The sequence below is a fragment of the Ambystoma mexicanum genome, chromosome 11 (genome assembly GCF_040938575.1).
Source record: "Ambystoma mexicanum isolate Mex_15411 chromosome 11, UKY_AmexF1_1, whole genome shotgun sequence".
Classification (NCBI taxonomy): Eukaryota; Metazoa; Chordata; class Amphibia; order Caudata; family Ambystomatidae; genus Ambystoma; species Ambystoma mexicanum.
In genome coordinates, this window is record NC_090934.1 from 1,116,054,379 (window position 1) to 1,116,072,487 (window position 18,109).

Consider the following 18,109-nt stretch of genomic DNA (forward strand, 5'->3'; position numbering starts at 1 on the left):
CACAGAGCCAGGCTGTTCTTCTCATGTCCGTGGCGATGCAGATGGCCCAGCCAGAGGTGTCAATGTGGGCCACGGTGGACTCCATGATGTCTTGTGCCACCATCTTGGCCTCTGCCAGTCCCGCCTTGAATCGTGATTGGCTCTGCGCCGGAAGCTCTGGGAGGAAATCCGCAATTTCCCGGCAAAGCCTCTGGTTAACAGCTGCCAGCATGGAATCCGAGGTGGCTTGACGAAGATGCAGGGACGTGTTGGAATACAGCTTCTTCCCGTACGCCTCCAAGATCTTCTCCTCCTTGCCTAGCAGCGCCGCTGAGGAGGAGGCAGAGGACAACTGTGGCTTGGAGTATAGTGTTGCCGCAGCGATTACAGAAGAGCGCGGCCGAGGGTGGACCCAAAGCAAGAGTGTATCCCCCTCCATCTGCCTGTACTTGCCGTCCAGGCGTCGATTGGCTGGACCGAGTGCGGCTGGAGCCAGCCATTTGTGGCCAAGGCGACCACCTCCTTTTGCATAGGGATCCCCGTTCTTGCTGTGGGACGCAGCGTGAGGACTTCGGCGAGGACCCCCTTTGCAGGTTGCTCAACCTCGGGTTGAGGAAGGCCCAAGTACTCTGCCAGCCCTGCAAGATGTTTGTGGAAGACCTTGGCTGACGGTGTGTCGGGGGTCCTCCTCCTCACCCGTGTCCACCAGAGGGTCCGGTTGGTCCGGCACCGGTGGAGGGGTGCTGGGAGCCGAAGGCTTGGGAGTGAAGACTGGAGGCTGTAGCGGAGGCTGGTATGGAAACCGTCTGCACAATCGGTTGGGGGGACGAAGTGGACGGCCAAGGCTGCACAGGGGCCAGGGGCGCCTGTACTGAGGCCAAGGTACCAGAGCCATTGGCAGGAGCAAGTCCATGATGGTGACCCTGAGGATGACCCCCATCCGAGGAGCTTTCATGAGCCAGAGGAACCTTTCAAAAAATCTGTCCTCACAGGCCGGAGTGGTAGGCGATATTGACAGGGTAGCAGGCGGCTGCTGGAGCCGTTGCACACCCTGCCCCTACGGATGCAGCGGTACCCTGCCCTGCACAAATGAAGCATAGGCTGCAGGCCACATACTTGGTTGACACCAGTCCCACCTTGACACACGTTCCTCTACCTGCTCCCTGTCTTTGTCGGTATCGGGCAGATGTCAGGAATGTCTGGCACGGCGACCGTTTTGTCGAGCTGCATTCCATCTGCCTGCGGCGTGTTGCTCGGCTCACTCGGCCCCGCCCAGGATTCTTGAGTGTAGATCATGGGGCCTACCCTGTTCCTGAGGTTGAGGCCTGGTAGGCGCTTCACCCTCGGCAGATCTGCCGGTAGAATTGAGTATAGGTGCGCCCCCTTGGACATGTTGCTGGTACTAGGGCGTGGCCCCTCAAGTGAAGACTTGGTAAAAGAACCTTCCGGTCCCTCAGCACTGTCACCGGGAGGATCTACTGACCCCTCAGCCTGTCGGCTGGTAGCACATGTAGCCTTGGTACTCGTGCTGGTATGAGGACCTGAGCGGTCCCTCCTGTGCGGGCGAGTCCTTGGGAAGCAGTTCCCTTGCGGGGTGCACTGGAAAAGAGTGGCCCTACCTTGGGCTTGGAGCGATGATAGACTAGGTCATTTGGAAGCTATCTCTGGAAGAGCTCCTTGTACCTGGCTAGTGTGTTCTTCAGAGATCTAGAGGAGAGTGTGTCGCGAGCGGTACAAGCTTGCCAGCCGCAAGGCAATGTAGGCAGAGGGTGTGGGGGTCTTTAGTTGGAAAAAGCCCATCCCAGGATGTACACCTGCTGAACCCTGTAGAAGTGAACATGCGCCAGGGATGAGCGTGACGCCTGAGGACCGAGTACCTGAATCATAAAAAGACAGAAGAGAAGAAGTATCCGCGTGTGAAATTACATGGCCGCAGGCCAAACCCAGGAGCGCTGGTGAATTCGGCCCGTTCCAGTCAACGCGGAAAAGGGAAATGAGGTGTGGCGCTGGAAGGTGGAGTCAGGGCAGTGCATGCTCCCAGTGCCGCACCCCTGCGCGCCTCTAAATTTAAACAGGAAGAAGGTTTTTTTCTAGTAAAAAAGGTTCTGTCTCCCGTCCCTAGGAAGGGACGCCCATGCAGTATGTACCTTAACCTAAAGAGTGGCTTTAAATCACTGGTTGTGCTCAGAAACAATAACTCAAACCATGAAAAAAATAGAAGACTTGGAGGTATAAAAATAGTTTTCAACTCTGAAAAATTGTATTTTTAAATGGTTCCGGCACAACTATATGTTGTAGAATTCCAACATCCCATTGTTTTCCCTGGCCCATATTCAAAGGCAAAAAAACTCATCTGTGAGATTATCTCCCAGGAACCATCATGCCAGGCCCACCTTGACCTCCCTCCATTGGCAGTGGTGCCCCTGGCTGAAATAGCATAATGGTGCGAGCACTGGTTTTCATCTGCAACAGCATCTCATAGCCACCCCCCATATAAAGTAGCAACTGTCGAAAAACAAAAGATGAGAAACATCACCGGCACAAGTTGTTAGGAAAGATTTCGTAATTGTAGGGAATTTTCCTTCCATGTGGCAACCCCTAAACTTTTTGCTGTTGTTTCTCACCTTGTTCTTGCCTTTGCCAGAGAAGTGCAGCCTTCTGCCGCACTCCTCTGGGCTTTCGCTCTTTTCTTACGGGGAAACTGACATGCCCTTAAGACAGTCAGTACCGGGGAACGCCGTTTCCCGTAGTTTCTTTTATCGTGTTGCGGCTTTAGTGCAACATGACACAAGAGGGCACTGTAAGCTAAGTTACAGCTCTCTTGGGTCTCTAGCCTTCTACAGGCCCTAGATACTCTTTTAGGATGGTATTTGATCGGTGCAAGTCATTCAGGGACTCGAATGGTGGCAGCGATCGTTTTGTTTATTTTGAGCTCCTTTTGGCGTTCTGAGCACGTTTTTCGCACTGAACCCAAAATGGTGGCCTGGCTCCCAAAATGGCCAGACCACGAGGCTCCTTTGTCTTGTCCACTGACCGTCTTGCTCCTGTCACCTTCCCCAGGTCGAGCGACCCGGGGCCTTCCTTATTTGGGCATGTACTTTCCCACGAAACGTGGTTGCTTTCGCGGGCTTCTACATGTCGTTTGTGTGCCTCCAGGGTGTGGGCTGGGATGTCTGGTCCCAATACACATCCTGGGTGCCAGAGAGTCTAGGGTGGTGTGAATGCCTGGGACCACCGTGGTCCGTGATTGGTCCACGTATGGTGTGTGTGTTGATGAGCGGATCTCCCATTGGCTCCCCTCCGTTTTGGCGCGAAGGGAACCGTGGATAAGAGGGGGCTGGAAACACCACTACCATGTCGATCTCCTGAGTTCTCACGAACGAAGGAATACAGGAGCCAAGTATCCTGCAACCAAGAGGCTGGACCGAGGAATCGCTGGTGACCCGCTGAAGGAATCCTCCTTTGCACTGCTGTCGTCCTGTGAAACCCTTTCCTCCTTGGATCGAACCAGAAGGCCTGTACTGGTGCTTCGACCTTTGGAATAGCAGGAACAGCTATTCCCGGCGACTTCATCCTCTCCTGCCAAGTAAGCCTTCGGAAGTGTCTCTGGGCCATCCAGTTGACTGACCAGCTTACAAGGGAGTCCTGCTCTGTAACCGCCGCCAGGTTGTGTTGTATTTCGAGTCCTTGTCACTCTCCCACGCTTCGTACGCTTGGCGTCCCCAGGTCTGAAGGGAGGAGTGTACATTTGGCTTGAATACCCACGGCCGCTCCGTTGTCCTGCTGCGGCAACAAAACTGTGCTGGTTTCGTCGATTGGGACGTCTTTTTGCTCTACACGACTACGAGGCGTTCCCTGCTCTTCTGAACCTGCCAGCTGCTGAAACTAACGTGGAGAAGCCTGGGTCTGCTTGCTTCGGGGACCGGTGAGTAGTTTAGCTAGGATCTGGTCGCCCTCCTGCAGTATCCCATTGCTTTTCCCTGCTGTGTAAAAACAGCACCCTTTTGGCCGTACTCGCGCTCTGCTTCTGCCCGCTGTGGAGGCTGCGCTTGAGTTGCGGAACCTGTTCTCCTTCTGCTGTGCACTAACCCGAACTGCCTGACTTCCTCCGAAGAGCTTCCCCTTTTGCCCGTTGGCACCGGCGTGGCAGGTACTTTGAGCACAAGGCTCCACTCTTCGCAGGGCTCGGACTTCCATCTAGTTAGGTGCCTCTGAAGGCGAACTGAGTCTAAAGCGTTATCGCACTGCCTGTTTTCCTTTCCTTTCAGGTGGACTACATATTTCGTGCTTTAAACGCTTGCGACTGTGTATTTGTATATATATTGTGTTGATATGGTATGTGTTGGTTTAATATTGTGATATTGTGATTTTCTCGCTTCGGTCATTGTTTTAAAGGCCTTAAAATAAATGTGTATCTATTTTTGATATAACAACTGTTTGAAGTAGTTTGTCAGCGCTCTTGCTTTGTGTGCTCACTGCGGGCTTCCAGTCACCCTCACCCCTCTTGAGACCTAGTCTTGACCGCCGCGATCGCTACCTTGATTGGTCTGGCTTGTCCAGAGGTTACCCTGTTCCAAGTAATTAGGTTGGCCTTCTGAACTTCTGCGCCACCAGGACAGAGTTCAGAAATCCGTCTTAACACAAGTGTTGCACAAAGAGATTTGTGCACATCGCTAACTGGTTCTCCAATCCCTTTATACAGTGAGAAGTGCAATAGAAGGCCCCGGGTCCCGAGTGCATAACAAAAATGCAGTCAGCCCATGAGTGATTAAGAACCAGCCACGGCCAGGAGAGCAGACAATGGTTGCTCTGCTGGAAACGTACGCAGTGGGTGCTCACCTTAGGTACACAGATAAGTGGAAAAAAGAAAATGCAAAGAAAATAAAAGTTTGTGGGATGCTCCAAGCCAAAACTATAAAGGCTAGAGTGGAAAGGCCCTGACACAGATGTCCAGTAGAGGTTGCATCCCTTGCATTAGAGAAAAGAAGTGACGGACAAAGAGGGTCGGTGGGGGGGTGGGCGTTGCATGTGAAGGGACAAAGCATAACAGTTGAGGAATGCACTCCACGTCTCAAAGTGCCCAATTACTACTTTTATGATATACAAAGCATGTGTTGGTGCTATCCACTACAGACAAATACAGCACAGTATTGGGACGAGGAAAGGATCTAGGCATAGGCTGTATACTCTTACTCAAGAAGCAAATGATTGAATAGGACACAATAAGTTGACAGACTAGACAATCATGTGAAGGCGGTTGGAATCAAGCCGCTGGACTAGATTTGCAGTTAGTCTTCACAGATGAGGCTTCTTTGAAATCAGTAGCTCAGGGTGAAAAGGGGTCTATATCCAAATGTACTGTTCCTATTAGCATTAATGTCTCATAAAAACACACTGACAGCAGTCCCAAAAAGGACTTGAATGTGACAATGTCCGTTGAGGTCCTAATAGAACGGTGCATAATTCAGGCCCCAGAACAGGGGTCTGCAAACTTGGACTTTCCAGATGTTTTGGACTATAGCTCCCATAATCCCTAACCAGCATATTCAATAGCCAGATATAAATAGAAATTGTATCCCGAAAAATCTGGAGAGCCAAAGGTTGTAGACCCCTGCCCTAGAGTTTAATAACCTATTGTGGTCTCAGGATAACCACACAATATGTAAATTAGTTCCAAGTTTTAGCCATCTGATTCACATTTATCTCAATATTCACCAGAAAGGTATGTGGCCCTCAAGGATAGGAGTTTTGCAACCCTGACCTACAGAAATTACATACCTTTCAGTTCGCCTCAAAGGTTATCAGTTTAAGATTTGGTTTTTATTAATGCTGGCATTCAACCCTCATTACAGATCAGTCTTGTATAATGGACACTACACAAATCCCTGTGCATTCGATACATTTTCTTCTTATTCCACATCAGAATGTGACTGGGGCCAATCTCTATTCACTGACTCTGGGTCTGCGCCTCAAGAAATATTTCAAATCCAAGCATGAAAGAGAGCAACCCCCCTCCCCAATAAATTCTCAGACAGAGATGTGCCTTTTTAAGACAGTTCTTCTCTCGCCCTGTGTGTGCGCATTCATCAAGATCGATTTCTTGGCAATTTCCACATGCTATATCTTAAAACAGAACATTTCAATTCCCTCCACACTCACCTGCATAGATAGTTCTCACAAACGTGTCGGGAGACTTAATTGCAATTACATCAGAGATTGGGGCAACATCCAGTTTAGCAGCTACTCTCGGAAGAAGACTCTGCGGGTGAAAAAACAGACCACAATGTTGATGCTTCCAAAGGTAATATGTATGAACGTTAAAAGCTTCAGGAAAGCCCTCCTCGATGTGAAATTTAGAAGGGAATTGAAAATCCTACTCGGCAGGCATTACTTTGCTGAACACAGACCACCTACCCGGTGCCAATCTACCCTCCCCCATCCCCAAGGGCCATCTATATTCCCTCATGGGTATTGCTTTCTATCTCGTTCCAAGCGTTTTATTTGATTGAAAATGTAGAACAATGTTGCCAACACAAACAGTATGACAATTATTAAGTGCCTATGTTATTACCAAAAAAAAAAAAACAAGACCTTCTAGCTAAATCCCAAATGTTTACTCTGGCTTCATCTGTAGGGCAATATGAAGAAAGCAATCCTTGCCTAACACCCACGAATTCCTCAATTTACATAGCCTTTGGAGGTACAGGAGAAAGAAACCACCTTTCGATCATCCACCAATCGTGGGCGTATGCCCAGAAGTTGATGCCTGATTATCTTCATGCCGTTCCACATCTGAAGTTCTAATCCCCCAAGCAGTCACGGGATCAGGCAGGTCGAGGAGCAGTTTTTGCATAATTTCTCAACAATTAATTCTATGAATTGAGCCGCCAGATAACGACACTAATGGCAGTTGAAACTACACGTGACTGGCTAGAAGGGTGACGAGATACAGATTACCTGTTCCACCGGATCCTTGAATCTTTTGACCACACTAGAGAAATGCTGGAGGCAGGGAGAGTGTTGGGGCCTTTCAATCCTTTCATGTGAAATGGGCCCCGAGCCTCAGAAGGAACCCCAGCAGCTGTACCCATATTGCTAGTCTTATTACACAGCAACATATTACTTTAATTCATGACTGCCTTTGCTGTAACTTTAAAAGTTTGCATTGGAGCGCTCATGTTATAGGCTGCCTTTGCTGGCATCCAGCCTCAAATTTAGGAGGGGCACAGAAGGGGCCACAGACAAGAGTAGAGGGGCCACAGACAAGAGTAAGGGGGGCCTTTAAAAGGGCAATGTGTGACGTCAGAAGCACTCCTGCAGAGAATCTTTTGTGCACACCAACGATCACACCCATTTTGTGCACCTCCCCTCCCATCAAAATGTAGGCACTAAACCATTAAGTCACTAATGACTTATTATTAGCGGTTTCATGTGCTACATTCTGATTGGAGGGGCTGCTCTTGGCTGCAGGGTGATTTAACAGCTCTTAATTGCTGTGCGGCAGCATTGATTGCGGCCCCGTGTGTGATGTGCTTGTGGACACAGCACTGCAGACAGTGCAGAGAAAGTAGCCCAGCTGAGGTGGGGGGTGGGGGGGAGGCACAAGGGCGCCCAGGATTTCAGGGAAGGGGCCGGGCCCCCAGACCCTCCTAGCGACACCACTGCATCCAGCAGCGTAGTTATCCCCTCATTACCTTTCACTATGGATTCATCTGCATTAAAACCTTGTTGACAAAGAGTAATTGTTATCTTGTCAGAGGACATTTAGTGTTTCAGCTCTCCGCTGGGTGCCTGCCTCGTAATAATCTGCAGTGATTAATATTCTCTCTGCATACCTTTGTATTCATTATTATTGAAGCACCCCACAGGTGCCACAGACCATTTCCCTAACTATAAGCAAGGGGGCCCCAAAACATGTTGAAATGGGCCCCCACGAGCCCTGAAAAATATTCTGCCGTGCCCGCGGCAACCAACTAGAATGCCTGGGTGGACATGAGCCTGCATCGCTTTCACCCCCCTCTCAGGGAATCAAGGGGGCGGGGGGATTTCGGGTGGAAAAGAAAGACTAAATATGAATTTTAAAAAAAACACATTCTGGAAGCTGCTGGGGGGGTTTCCTGACGAAGCCCGGCATGGGTGGTGCATACGCTTGTGAACACCAATGGTTTTACAGGACGGGGTGTGGTCCCTTTGGGACTGTTTACAGGTGCGTGGAGCAGGCCGCTTTAGCCGTGTTTCGCGATTCAGTGTTGCTTGTCATTTGACAATGGGATCCTTTTAGGAGCACCGGGAAGTGATAGAACACCTATTAACTACCTGTATGGCCTGGGAGATGTCAGGATGGGGATAGGTTTAATGGTACCAGTTACTGTGTTCTGTGCTTCACAACATATTACATGTGAGTGCAGGGGAGGCCAAATCAGTTTAGTGTACCCACATTTTAACAGTATTTAAGGGGATTACATTCCAGCCATTTCAAGGCAAGGTAAATAAATTGGAGATTGAGGGACAGGGGGCTCAACGACGTGACCCACATGGGGCTTAATGCAAAGTATAGGGCCCAAATACACATGTAAAACGGTTGGCTGCTTCTAGTCCGCTAGCTCAATTCACGCAAACATGTTCTGCGAGATGGCTAAAGAAGCCACAGGCTCTTTTTTCCTGCAACCTTTACAAAGGGCTTGTGCCTTTAAATTTTAATTAAAAATAGAAACTGTTATTACTAGTTGGGTAGATCGCCCCCCCCCCCCCAACGAACCACTTCTTCCAGTTTAATATCTCATTTTGAATGGTGCAACTTTATAAGCTTCCTGAATAAAAGACCCCTTTGACTACATAAACGGATCTTTCATTGTGTGGGGTGGTCAGGAAACCCCTTCACAGAAAAGAAAGGCCTTTGAAGTCTTAGTTTGTTCTAGGCATTCAAGTGCCACTCTCTGATCATGCACAAAGTAATCAGCCCAATGGTAGTCGAAAGACTGCTGAGCAGGTTATGGAGAGACTAACAAGTTACTTACCAACTGGTAACGTTCTTTCGTCTGGATGTTCCTCCAACGCATTCCATATCTTTGACATGTAATGTCTACAGCTGTGCACTTCGGACACTTTTTCGGCAGAGGGCGTCCTGCGTCGATGGGGTCAGGTCCATGTCCCTCACGGGCCTCCGTCGAGGACGATGTCACAGGATGTTATAAATAAGAGGCATTGCCTCCGTAGCCTAAGTTTAAGTTTTTTCCCCCAGAACGTGTTAGACAGAAACCTGTGCAGTTCCCAGTTCCGTTAGGGACCACTGCAAAAGATTTAGGACTGCAGGTGGTTGGCATTAAACCCAATTGGTAGCAGTCTGTACCACACAGATTTACCTGGTAGCTGTGGCTGAGCAGTCAGAATTCTCTCAAGATGAGTTAGGCAGTATGCAGAGTATGCACAATAGGTACAGAGATACAGTAGCACAAGCAAACACTGACCAGAGCTTCGGTGTAAAAGTATATAATTATTTATTTATAGACACACTTGTAAATTACACTAGCACAAAAAGAAGTAAATTCAACACACAGTCACTATTATATATATACAACCCTAATTACTTATTACACAAGTCTTAGTGAGAAACACCACTTATTTTCAGACAGAGGTGAGCAGTTAACCTAAGATGGCACTCTAATAAGTTATATAAAAATGGAGGGAAGAGGCAGAGTTATGAAAGCACACAAATTTCAATACTTTTCAAAGAACCACAGTGAGGCAGGTTAGGCAAAGTCTACTGGGGAGCAAGGGAGTTCAAATGCCAGGCCCACTCTTAGAGAGAGCAAGCAAAATGTGTCCAGGATCACACAGTGGGGTTATGCCCAAAGAGCCTTGTAGATAGTTCACAAAAGATTGAGATCAAGTCAGGAAAAGTGAGTTAAGAGGCTCCAGGCTCACCCAGGTTAGAAAGTCGAGGATTTACTGTCACCCCGAACAATCTGTCGCAAGGGAAGCCAGGCGGGACACAGTACCTGAAATGGGAAGAACGCTCCAGCGGGGGCAGTTGTTCCTGGCAGCGGGTGCAATTCAGTGTTTCGTCCAGAGGAATAGGAGGTCCTGACGTGGAGGAAAGATGAAGGTCGTTGCACTGCCAGGGAAGAAAGCAGCCGCAGAGTTTCCCAGTTACAAGGCACTACCCTCTTCTTCGCGGTGGTGGTAAACTGTGGTATTCCGGATGGCGGGGTGCTTGGCACGGGCAAGGCGGCCATGAGATGGTCCAGGAAGGCAAAAAGACGGGCAAACTGGTTTCCCCATGTTACGCTCACCTGGCACCCACAGGGGCGTTGGTCGGGCCCGGACAGCTGTGGTCTCCACCCACGTGATGCGTAGTGCAGCGATGACTGACTGGATCTGCCCTCCTAATCTTGTCTGCTTAACCCATAGAAATATTCTCCTGCAAGTGGAGAGATGGATTTAGCCACTTGTGGATTGAAGTGATGGCACCTCCACAGTCCTCCCCAACTAATCACCTCCGAAATGCCCTCACAGCAATCTCACCTTATATTCTTGAAAGATGAGCTCTCCATCCTGCATGGATTTGCAGGGGCACGTCGATTCCAGTTACTTCACTGGTTTGAAGGCTCGGGAGAGTTCCGGAGAGTATTGACTCTGAGGTTCCTTGTGAGGACCATTAAGTATTAAGTTCATAGAGTTCAATATGTCCGATGTTCACTCTTGTTCCCCCCCCTTCCTTTCTTGTCTTGCAGCTGGCTCGTGAAAAGATGCTCTTGTGGCAGCTGGTGGCGCTCAGGTAAGAGTCTGTATTACCCGGCACTGTCCGGTAAATGTTGCACGAGGAAAACGTGTTGTTTTGTCTCTCTTTACAGATGCGGCACGTGAAAATATGGAGAGTCACAAAAGGATGCCTGCGGTGGTAAATCAGGTAAGTCTATGGTGGTAAGAATTATATTTGTTGGTTCCCTCGGCTCACCTTGTGGTTTTCTTTTGTCTCCTAGGAGCCGAAGTTCGGGGAAGAAATGATGGAGGCAGCGCCGAGCCGAAGGATGCTGTGAAGACTGGTGAGTATGGCGCGGCACTGCAGCTGGAGGTGCGGCGCGTGCAGAAATGTTCTTTACAGGTCCGGAGACAAGATGGATCCAGAATCAGGTGTGGAATAGAAATAAGTTCGTTTTCTAACCTTGTTCCTTTCTTTCCTCTTTGATTTAGGAGCTCCAGATTCGAGGCGGGCGTGGCAGAAGACTGGATGCAGGCTGCAGGCACGGTGAGTGTTACGCTGCTGGATGCAGAATAACGCGAAGCGTGTGTTGCTGGTCGGGCATGGTTTAAATAGCCTCAAAAGTAGTCCCAGGTAAGAAGTCCCTAGAACCACACCAGAGTAAAAAATAGTCCCTGTAGAAAAATAGTCCCTTTCAGGCTTTATGTTGGACTGGAGTCATTTGCAGCATGGTCTGCCTGAGTTAAGTTATGACTATGAGCCTGGCACCTTAGGCGCCAGGACTGATTCCTACTATGAGCCTGGCGCCTAAGGCACCAGGACTGAACCCAGATAGCCCCTAGCCAGGGCTGCTGAGGCTTTACTAAATGTCTAGATGCCTGCTCCCGGGGCTGATGGGCTTGGTCCGGATGCCTGGGGGTAGGCATCATGACACCCCACCAAAGGAAGAAGACTCTCCGGACTGGAGAGCTCCTCTGTCGTCGGGAAAAGTGGTGATACGGTTCAGCAGGGCTCTGTTAGGGAGAATTCTCTGTTTAGGCTGAATTTCCTAACCTAGTGAGGCCACCAGCAGCTTTGCTGGATTTTTTGGGGTTTATTTTTTTCTCCTGCCAAGAGTGAGACTCTTTTACCCTCACTCTTGGACATGATTTGAGTGGGTTTCCTTGAATCTAGATGTGTTTGATGGGCTATGGGGTCTTTTACTCCATAGGGCTTCATGTGTTTTTGTGATGTGTGTTACACAGCACCCTCAGTGCAGTGACACAGGGGTGTCATAGTGACCCCCCAGTATAGACTCCATACCCTGGGACTGACCACTGTCTCCCAGGGCATGTAAAGTCACCATTGACTTTACTAGTCTTAAATTCTGAACAGGACCAGTACAAACCATCATATTGTGGACGTACTGGCTGGGGCAATTCGATTGCCCCAGGGTCTGTTAGTCGAGGGGGCACGTCTCCGTCCCCGCTGATCGAGTTTTGGCTGGTGGCAGTGGATACTACTTTTTATATTCAACCGCGAATATTTTCCTATGGGATTTCCCATTGTTTTAGGCTACTATCTTTATTTAATTATTTACGGTAGCCTCAAACATACCGCCGGTTTATTTAATTAATATTAATTCTCCGGTTGGTATTTTTTGCCAAAACTTGATTCTAAAATGGCGTTTGTTTTCTCTTCTGTAACTCCAACCCAAGTCGAGCCCTTTGTTCCACTTTTTGGCGGGCTTCTCCACAGAAGCCCTCCAAAGTGGTGCCACTCTGTCTGGGGTACTTAGGAGGGGTGGAGGGGAATTTAGGCACCCTGGACTGAGTTGCCTAGGCAACTCAAGTCGCACTCCATCCCGATTGGCCCAAGTGGTGAGCCGGCCGGCTCACCACTTAGCATGTTTGAGTGACAGCTAGGCTGAGTGAATGGGGGTTTGCTGCATAAAAGCAGGGCTTTGGGGACTGGAACTTCAGAAGTCGCCACAGGACCTAAGAATCCGACGAGGGAGAAGCTGGGCCGACCTGCCACGACACCACCACTGGTGGAGCCCTGCTGGACTGCCTCACCACTTTTCCCAATGACAGAGAAGATCTCCCGCCGGAGAGTCTTCTTCCTTTGACTGGTGGGGATAACCAGTTTCACAGTCTTTTCGCTTTCCCGACGTACCTCGTGGCCGCCTTGCCCGTGCCAAGCACCCCGGAATACCACGTTTTACCACGACCGCGAAACAAAGGTACCACCTTTAACCGGAAGACTCCACGGCTGGTTTCTTCCCTGGTAGTGCAACGACCTTCATCTTTCCTCCAAGTCGAGATCTTCTCTTCCCCTGGACGACGACGCAACTTGCACCCACTGCCAGGAACAACTGCCACCGCTGGAGGATCCTTCCCACTTAAGGTACCGTGTCCCGCCTGGCTTCCCTTGCTACCGACTGTACGGGGCAGATTTAGCCCCCGGCTTTCGAACCTGGGTTAGTCTGGGACACCCTGGCTAAACTTTCTTAAAGCCTCTCTAAACCCTTTTTGAACCGTCTGCAAGACTTTCTAAGCATAGTGTAACTGTGTGATCTTGGGCGCATTTGTGCTCTGCTCTCTCTAAGAGTGGGCCCAGCCTTTGGACTTTGGCTCACCAGTGACTTTTGCTCTTCTGCCTTGCTAACAGTGTTCCTGAATCTTAGAGTTGTGTACCTTTCCATATTCTGTCTTTTTCCCTCCCTTTCTCACAAACTTATTGGAGTGCAATCTAGTTAAGCGCTCACCTCAGTATGAAAATAAGTGGTGTTTTACTGTGACTTATCTGATAAGGAAAAAGGGGTGTATATATTACAATAGTAACTGTGTTTAGAATATTTTACAATAAGAGTGCTGGAGTGTTTCAACTGTGTGTTTTTAAATAAATAATTATATACTTTGATACCAAAGCTCTGGTCAGTGTTTGCTTGTATTATTGTATCTGAGTGCCTATTGTGTATACTTTGCATACTGCCTAACTCTTCTTGAGGGAAGTCCGACTGCTCAGCCACAGCTACCAGGTAAATCTGGGTGGTACAGACTGCTACCATGTGGGTTTACTGCCAACACCTGTAGTCTTAAAGCTTTTGCAGTGGTCCCTAAGGGAACTACACAGGTTTCTGCCTAACAGGCTCTACCGGTGGTGTCGTCGTTGCAGGTCGGCTCGGCTTCTCCCTCCTCGGATTCTTTAGGTCCTGTGGCGACGTCTGAAGTTCCAGTCCCCAAAGCCCTGCTTTTATGCAGAAAACCCCCATTCATTCAGCCTAGCTGTCACTCAAACATGCTAAGTGGTTTGGGCCAATCACACAAGAGTGCGACTTGAGTTGCAGAGGCAACTCAGTCCAGGGTGCCTAAACCCCCTCCCACACCCCCTGTGGTACCCAGACAGAGTGGCACCACTTTTGGAGGCTTCTGTGGAGAAGCCCGCCAAAAAGTGGAACAAAGGGCTCGACTTGGGTTGGAGACACAGAAGCGAACACAAACGCCATTTTGAAACCAAGTTTCGGCAAAAATTACCAACTGGTGAATTTATATTAATTTAATAAACCGGTGGTATGTTCGAGGCTATTTTAAAAAGTGGTAGCCTCGAACAATGGGAAAATCCCATAGGAATATATTCGCGGTCGAATATAAAAAGTAGTATCCACTGCCACCAGCCAAAACTCGGTCGGGGGGGACTGGACAGTGCCCCCTCAAACAACAGACCCGGGGCAATCGAATTGCCCCGACCAGTACGTCCACAATATGATGGATTGTACTGGTTCTGCTCACAATTTGAGACTAGTAAAGCCAATGGTGACTTTACATGCCCTGGGAGACAGTAGTCAGTCCCAGGGTATGGAGTCTATGTTTGGGGGTCACAACGACATCCCTGGGTTACTGCACAGAGGGTGCTGTGTAACCCACATATCAAAAACACATGAAGCCCTATGGGGTAAAGGACCCCATAGCACACATACAAAGTCAAAGGAACACCTCAAATCATGTCTAAGATTGGGAGAAAGAGAATCTCGCTCTTAGCAGGATAAAAAATAAACCCCAAAAATCCAGCAAAGCTGCTGGGGGACTCACTAGGTTTGGCAAATTAGCCTTTACAGAGAATTCTCCCTAACAACGTGTGACACCATTCAGATGCCTGCTGGACTGCATTTAGCCTTGCGGAAACGGAAGCTGCAATCGCATAGGAAATTCACCTGAGGGGCAGGCTGGGAGGGTGATCTGGAATGCGTTGGAGGAACATCCAGTCGAGGGAACGTTACCAGTTGGTAAGTAACTTGTTCTTCGAATGGATTGTGTCCTCCAACGAATTCCACATCTTTGACAGCCTCCCAAAGCAGTACCAGTAAATGGAGGAGGGAAAAGAATTTGGAATACCCAATTAGATTGCGGAATAAAGAACCGCCTTCCCAATGGCCATATCCTGACCATGGATTGTATCCAGGGAATAATATTTTACAAATGTATGGATTGAAGCCCAAGCACCCCACTGGAGGGCGGTGGAAGTAGCCTAGTGGAATGAGTTCTCAACCCTTCCGGAGGGGTCTTTACCCGCCAACCATTAACACTCCGTAATGGTAAGGATAATCCACCTGGACAAGTCTGTTTGGTAACAGCATGGCCCAATCGGTGTCCAGCATATCCTACAAATCGCCCACTCTGACCCAGGACATCCTAGAAATGTAAAAGCCAATAGCTCTTCTAGGATCTAACTGATGGAGACGCTCCTCTTCCTTGCCAGGATGAGGAGGCGGGTAGAAAGATGGAAGAATCACCTTTTGACTCAAATGATATTCAGAGACTACCTTAGGTAGAAAAGAAGGACGTACTCATAGTACAACCCTGTCTTTGTGAAACACAGTAAAGGGCTGCTTAGCTGAAAGTGCCTGCAATTCACTTTTTCTGCGAGCGGAAGTAACCGCAACCAAGAACACAGTCTTGAAGGACGCTAATGTCAAAGGACAAGAGTGCAAAGGTTCAAATGGAGCACCCATGAGAAATCTCAAAACCAAATTCAAATCCCAAACCAGCACCTGGAAAGGGAACGGCCGGAATACATTAGTCAGTCCTTTCAGAAACTGAGAAATCAAAGGAATCTTAAAGTAAGAACATTCCTCAGACGAGTGCTTAAAGATAGACCGCGCCGCCAGGTAACCTTTAATGGTACCCACTTGAAGGCCCCTGTGGGCCAAAGAAAGACAAAACCATAGGAATGGAGCACTGAAAAGGATCAAGATTGTGATCCCTGCACCAGTCGCAGAACTTACGGCAACAGCAACAATAGAGGGATTTTGTTGCAGGCCGCCTGGCCGAAAGCAACACCTCCATCACGTCATCCGGGAGGTCCCAATCCTTATACCTCAACCTTTCAGATACCAAGCGAGAAGGTTGAGTCTTGACCTCTGGATGGAAAACCTGATGACCACGCCCCCCGACCAACCCCACCCCCCGCCATCCCTCGGCTTGGAGGGCAGATGGACATTTTCAGAACGTCCGGGTACCACGCTCTCCTGGCCCAATCCGGAGCAATGAGGATCATGTGGGAACCAAACCTCCGTAACCTCCGCAACAGTTGAGGAATGACAGGGACTGGAGGAAACGCGTACAGCAGTGGGAATGACCAATCCACCACGAACGCATCTCCTCTTGGAGGAAATTCCCTTGAGCAGAATCTCTCGCACTTCCGGTTGACACTGGTGGCGAAGAGATCCACTTGCGGGGTTCCCCAAAGGGCAAAGATCTTCTGAAGGACTTCCTGAGCCAACTCCCACTCGTGAGAGACTGCTCTGCCTGCTCAGAGTGTCCGCCGCCGCATTTTCATCGCCGGCCAGATGAACTGCCGAGATCCAAATTTCCTGCTGGATGGCCCAGAAACAGAGCTGCATTGCCTCTCTGCACAACAGTAGTGACCCTGCCCCCCCAATTTTGTTGAGGTAATGCATGGCCACTGTTTTGTCCGTCATAACCAAGACACTCTTCTACCGTACAGAGGGCAGAAAATCCTTCAGGGCCAGCCTGATCGCTTTCAGCTCTAATAGATTGATGTGGAGTCTGGACTCCGACGGAGACCAACAACCGCTGTCGATCAAGTTGTTGGCATGAGTGCCCCATCCTGAGGGAAGCCTCCGTCACTACAGTCACCTCCAGCCACGGTTGCCAAAACGGTTTCCCCTTCATCAGGTTCCCTTCGTTCACCCACCACTGAAGGTCCTGGGAGACAGAGCGTGAGATCTGAACAGGATCCGTCATCTTGCCGGATAACTGCGACCACTGCATCTTGAGAACTCATTGCAGGGATCTCATCCGCAGCCTGGCCTCCGGCCCCAGAAAATGCAGGAAGTCATGAGGCCGAGCAACCTTAACAACTCGAATTCCGGGAGACTCTGGGCATGTTGAAATTTGTCCACAATCTGTACAATGTGACGAGCCCTTACCTTGGAAGGTGAACACTTCCCCAAGGACGTGTCCAAAACAGCCCTGATGTACTGGAGTTGTTGGGAAGATGTCAGGTGCGACTTCTTTAAATTCAGGGAGAAGCCCAGCCTGTGGAGGGTGCGGCAGGTGACACCGAGATGATCCAAAGCTAGCTCGGTACAGCGCGGCCAGGTCAGCCAGTTGTCCAGGTAGGGGTAGACGTGAATCCCCCCCTCGCCTGTGCTACGCTGCCACCACCACCATGAGCTTGGTGAAGACCCTCGGGGTAGAGGTCAATCCGAACATCAGGACTCGAAACTGAAAGTGCGAGTCGCCAGCCTCAAACCTCAGGTACTTCCTGTGCGCTGGATGGATCGGCCCATGGAAGTATGCATCCTTGAAGTCCAGAGACCCCAACCAATCCTGAAGTTGAAGGGCCTGGAGGACTTGAGATGAGAAAGAGTGTCCATCTTGAACTTGTCCTTCCTGAGAAGTTTGTTCAACCAACGCAAGTCCATGATGGGTCTCAATCCCCCGTCTTTCTTTGGGATCAAAAATAAGGGGAATACCAACCCTTGTTCCTCTCAGTTACAGGCACCAGTTCTATGGCACCTTTCTCAAGCAGGGACAAGATTTCCTGCGTAAGGAGCGGATCCGGACTCTTCAAAGAGTGTTTCCCTGGTGGATTGTCATGAGGCCGCTGAAGGAAGGGAAGGCAGTAGCCGTGGGCTAAGGTATCCAGAACCCGAGCATCCGAAGTAATGGCCCGCCATTCTTCGAGATGCTGAGACAGTATGCGCCCAACCGGCAAACCATGGGACATGGCCTCATGACTGTTTGGAAGTACCTGAAGGCAAAGAGGCAGCTGCCTGAGCAGCTTTGGTACCACGATTTCCCCAACCACCATTGGTACTTTTTCGCTGGCCCCTTTGACTGGTGGCTCCTCTCGTTCTACCAAAGGAGGAGTAGAAACTAAAGGAACCTCCTCTCCACTGCTGCCCCCTAGGATGAAAAGGCA

General features: G+C 49.6%; 1 protein-coding gene across 1 annotated transcript in view; it reads right to left on the bottom strand.

Annotated features, from left to right (window-relative positions):
- Positions 1-18,109, bottom strand: part of ETFA (electron transfer flavoprotein subunit alpha) — a 1,125,730-nt gene that overhangs the window by 586,904 nt on the left and 520,717 nt on the right. Inside the window, exon 5 of the mRNA XM_069624450.1 lies at positions 6,139-6,238. Within this exon, the coding sequence (XP_069480551.1) occupies positions 6,139-6,238 (100 nt within the window). The remainder of the gene's footprint in view (positions 1-6,138; positions 6,239-18,109) is intronic.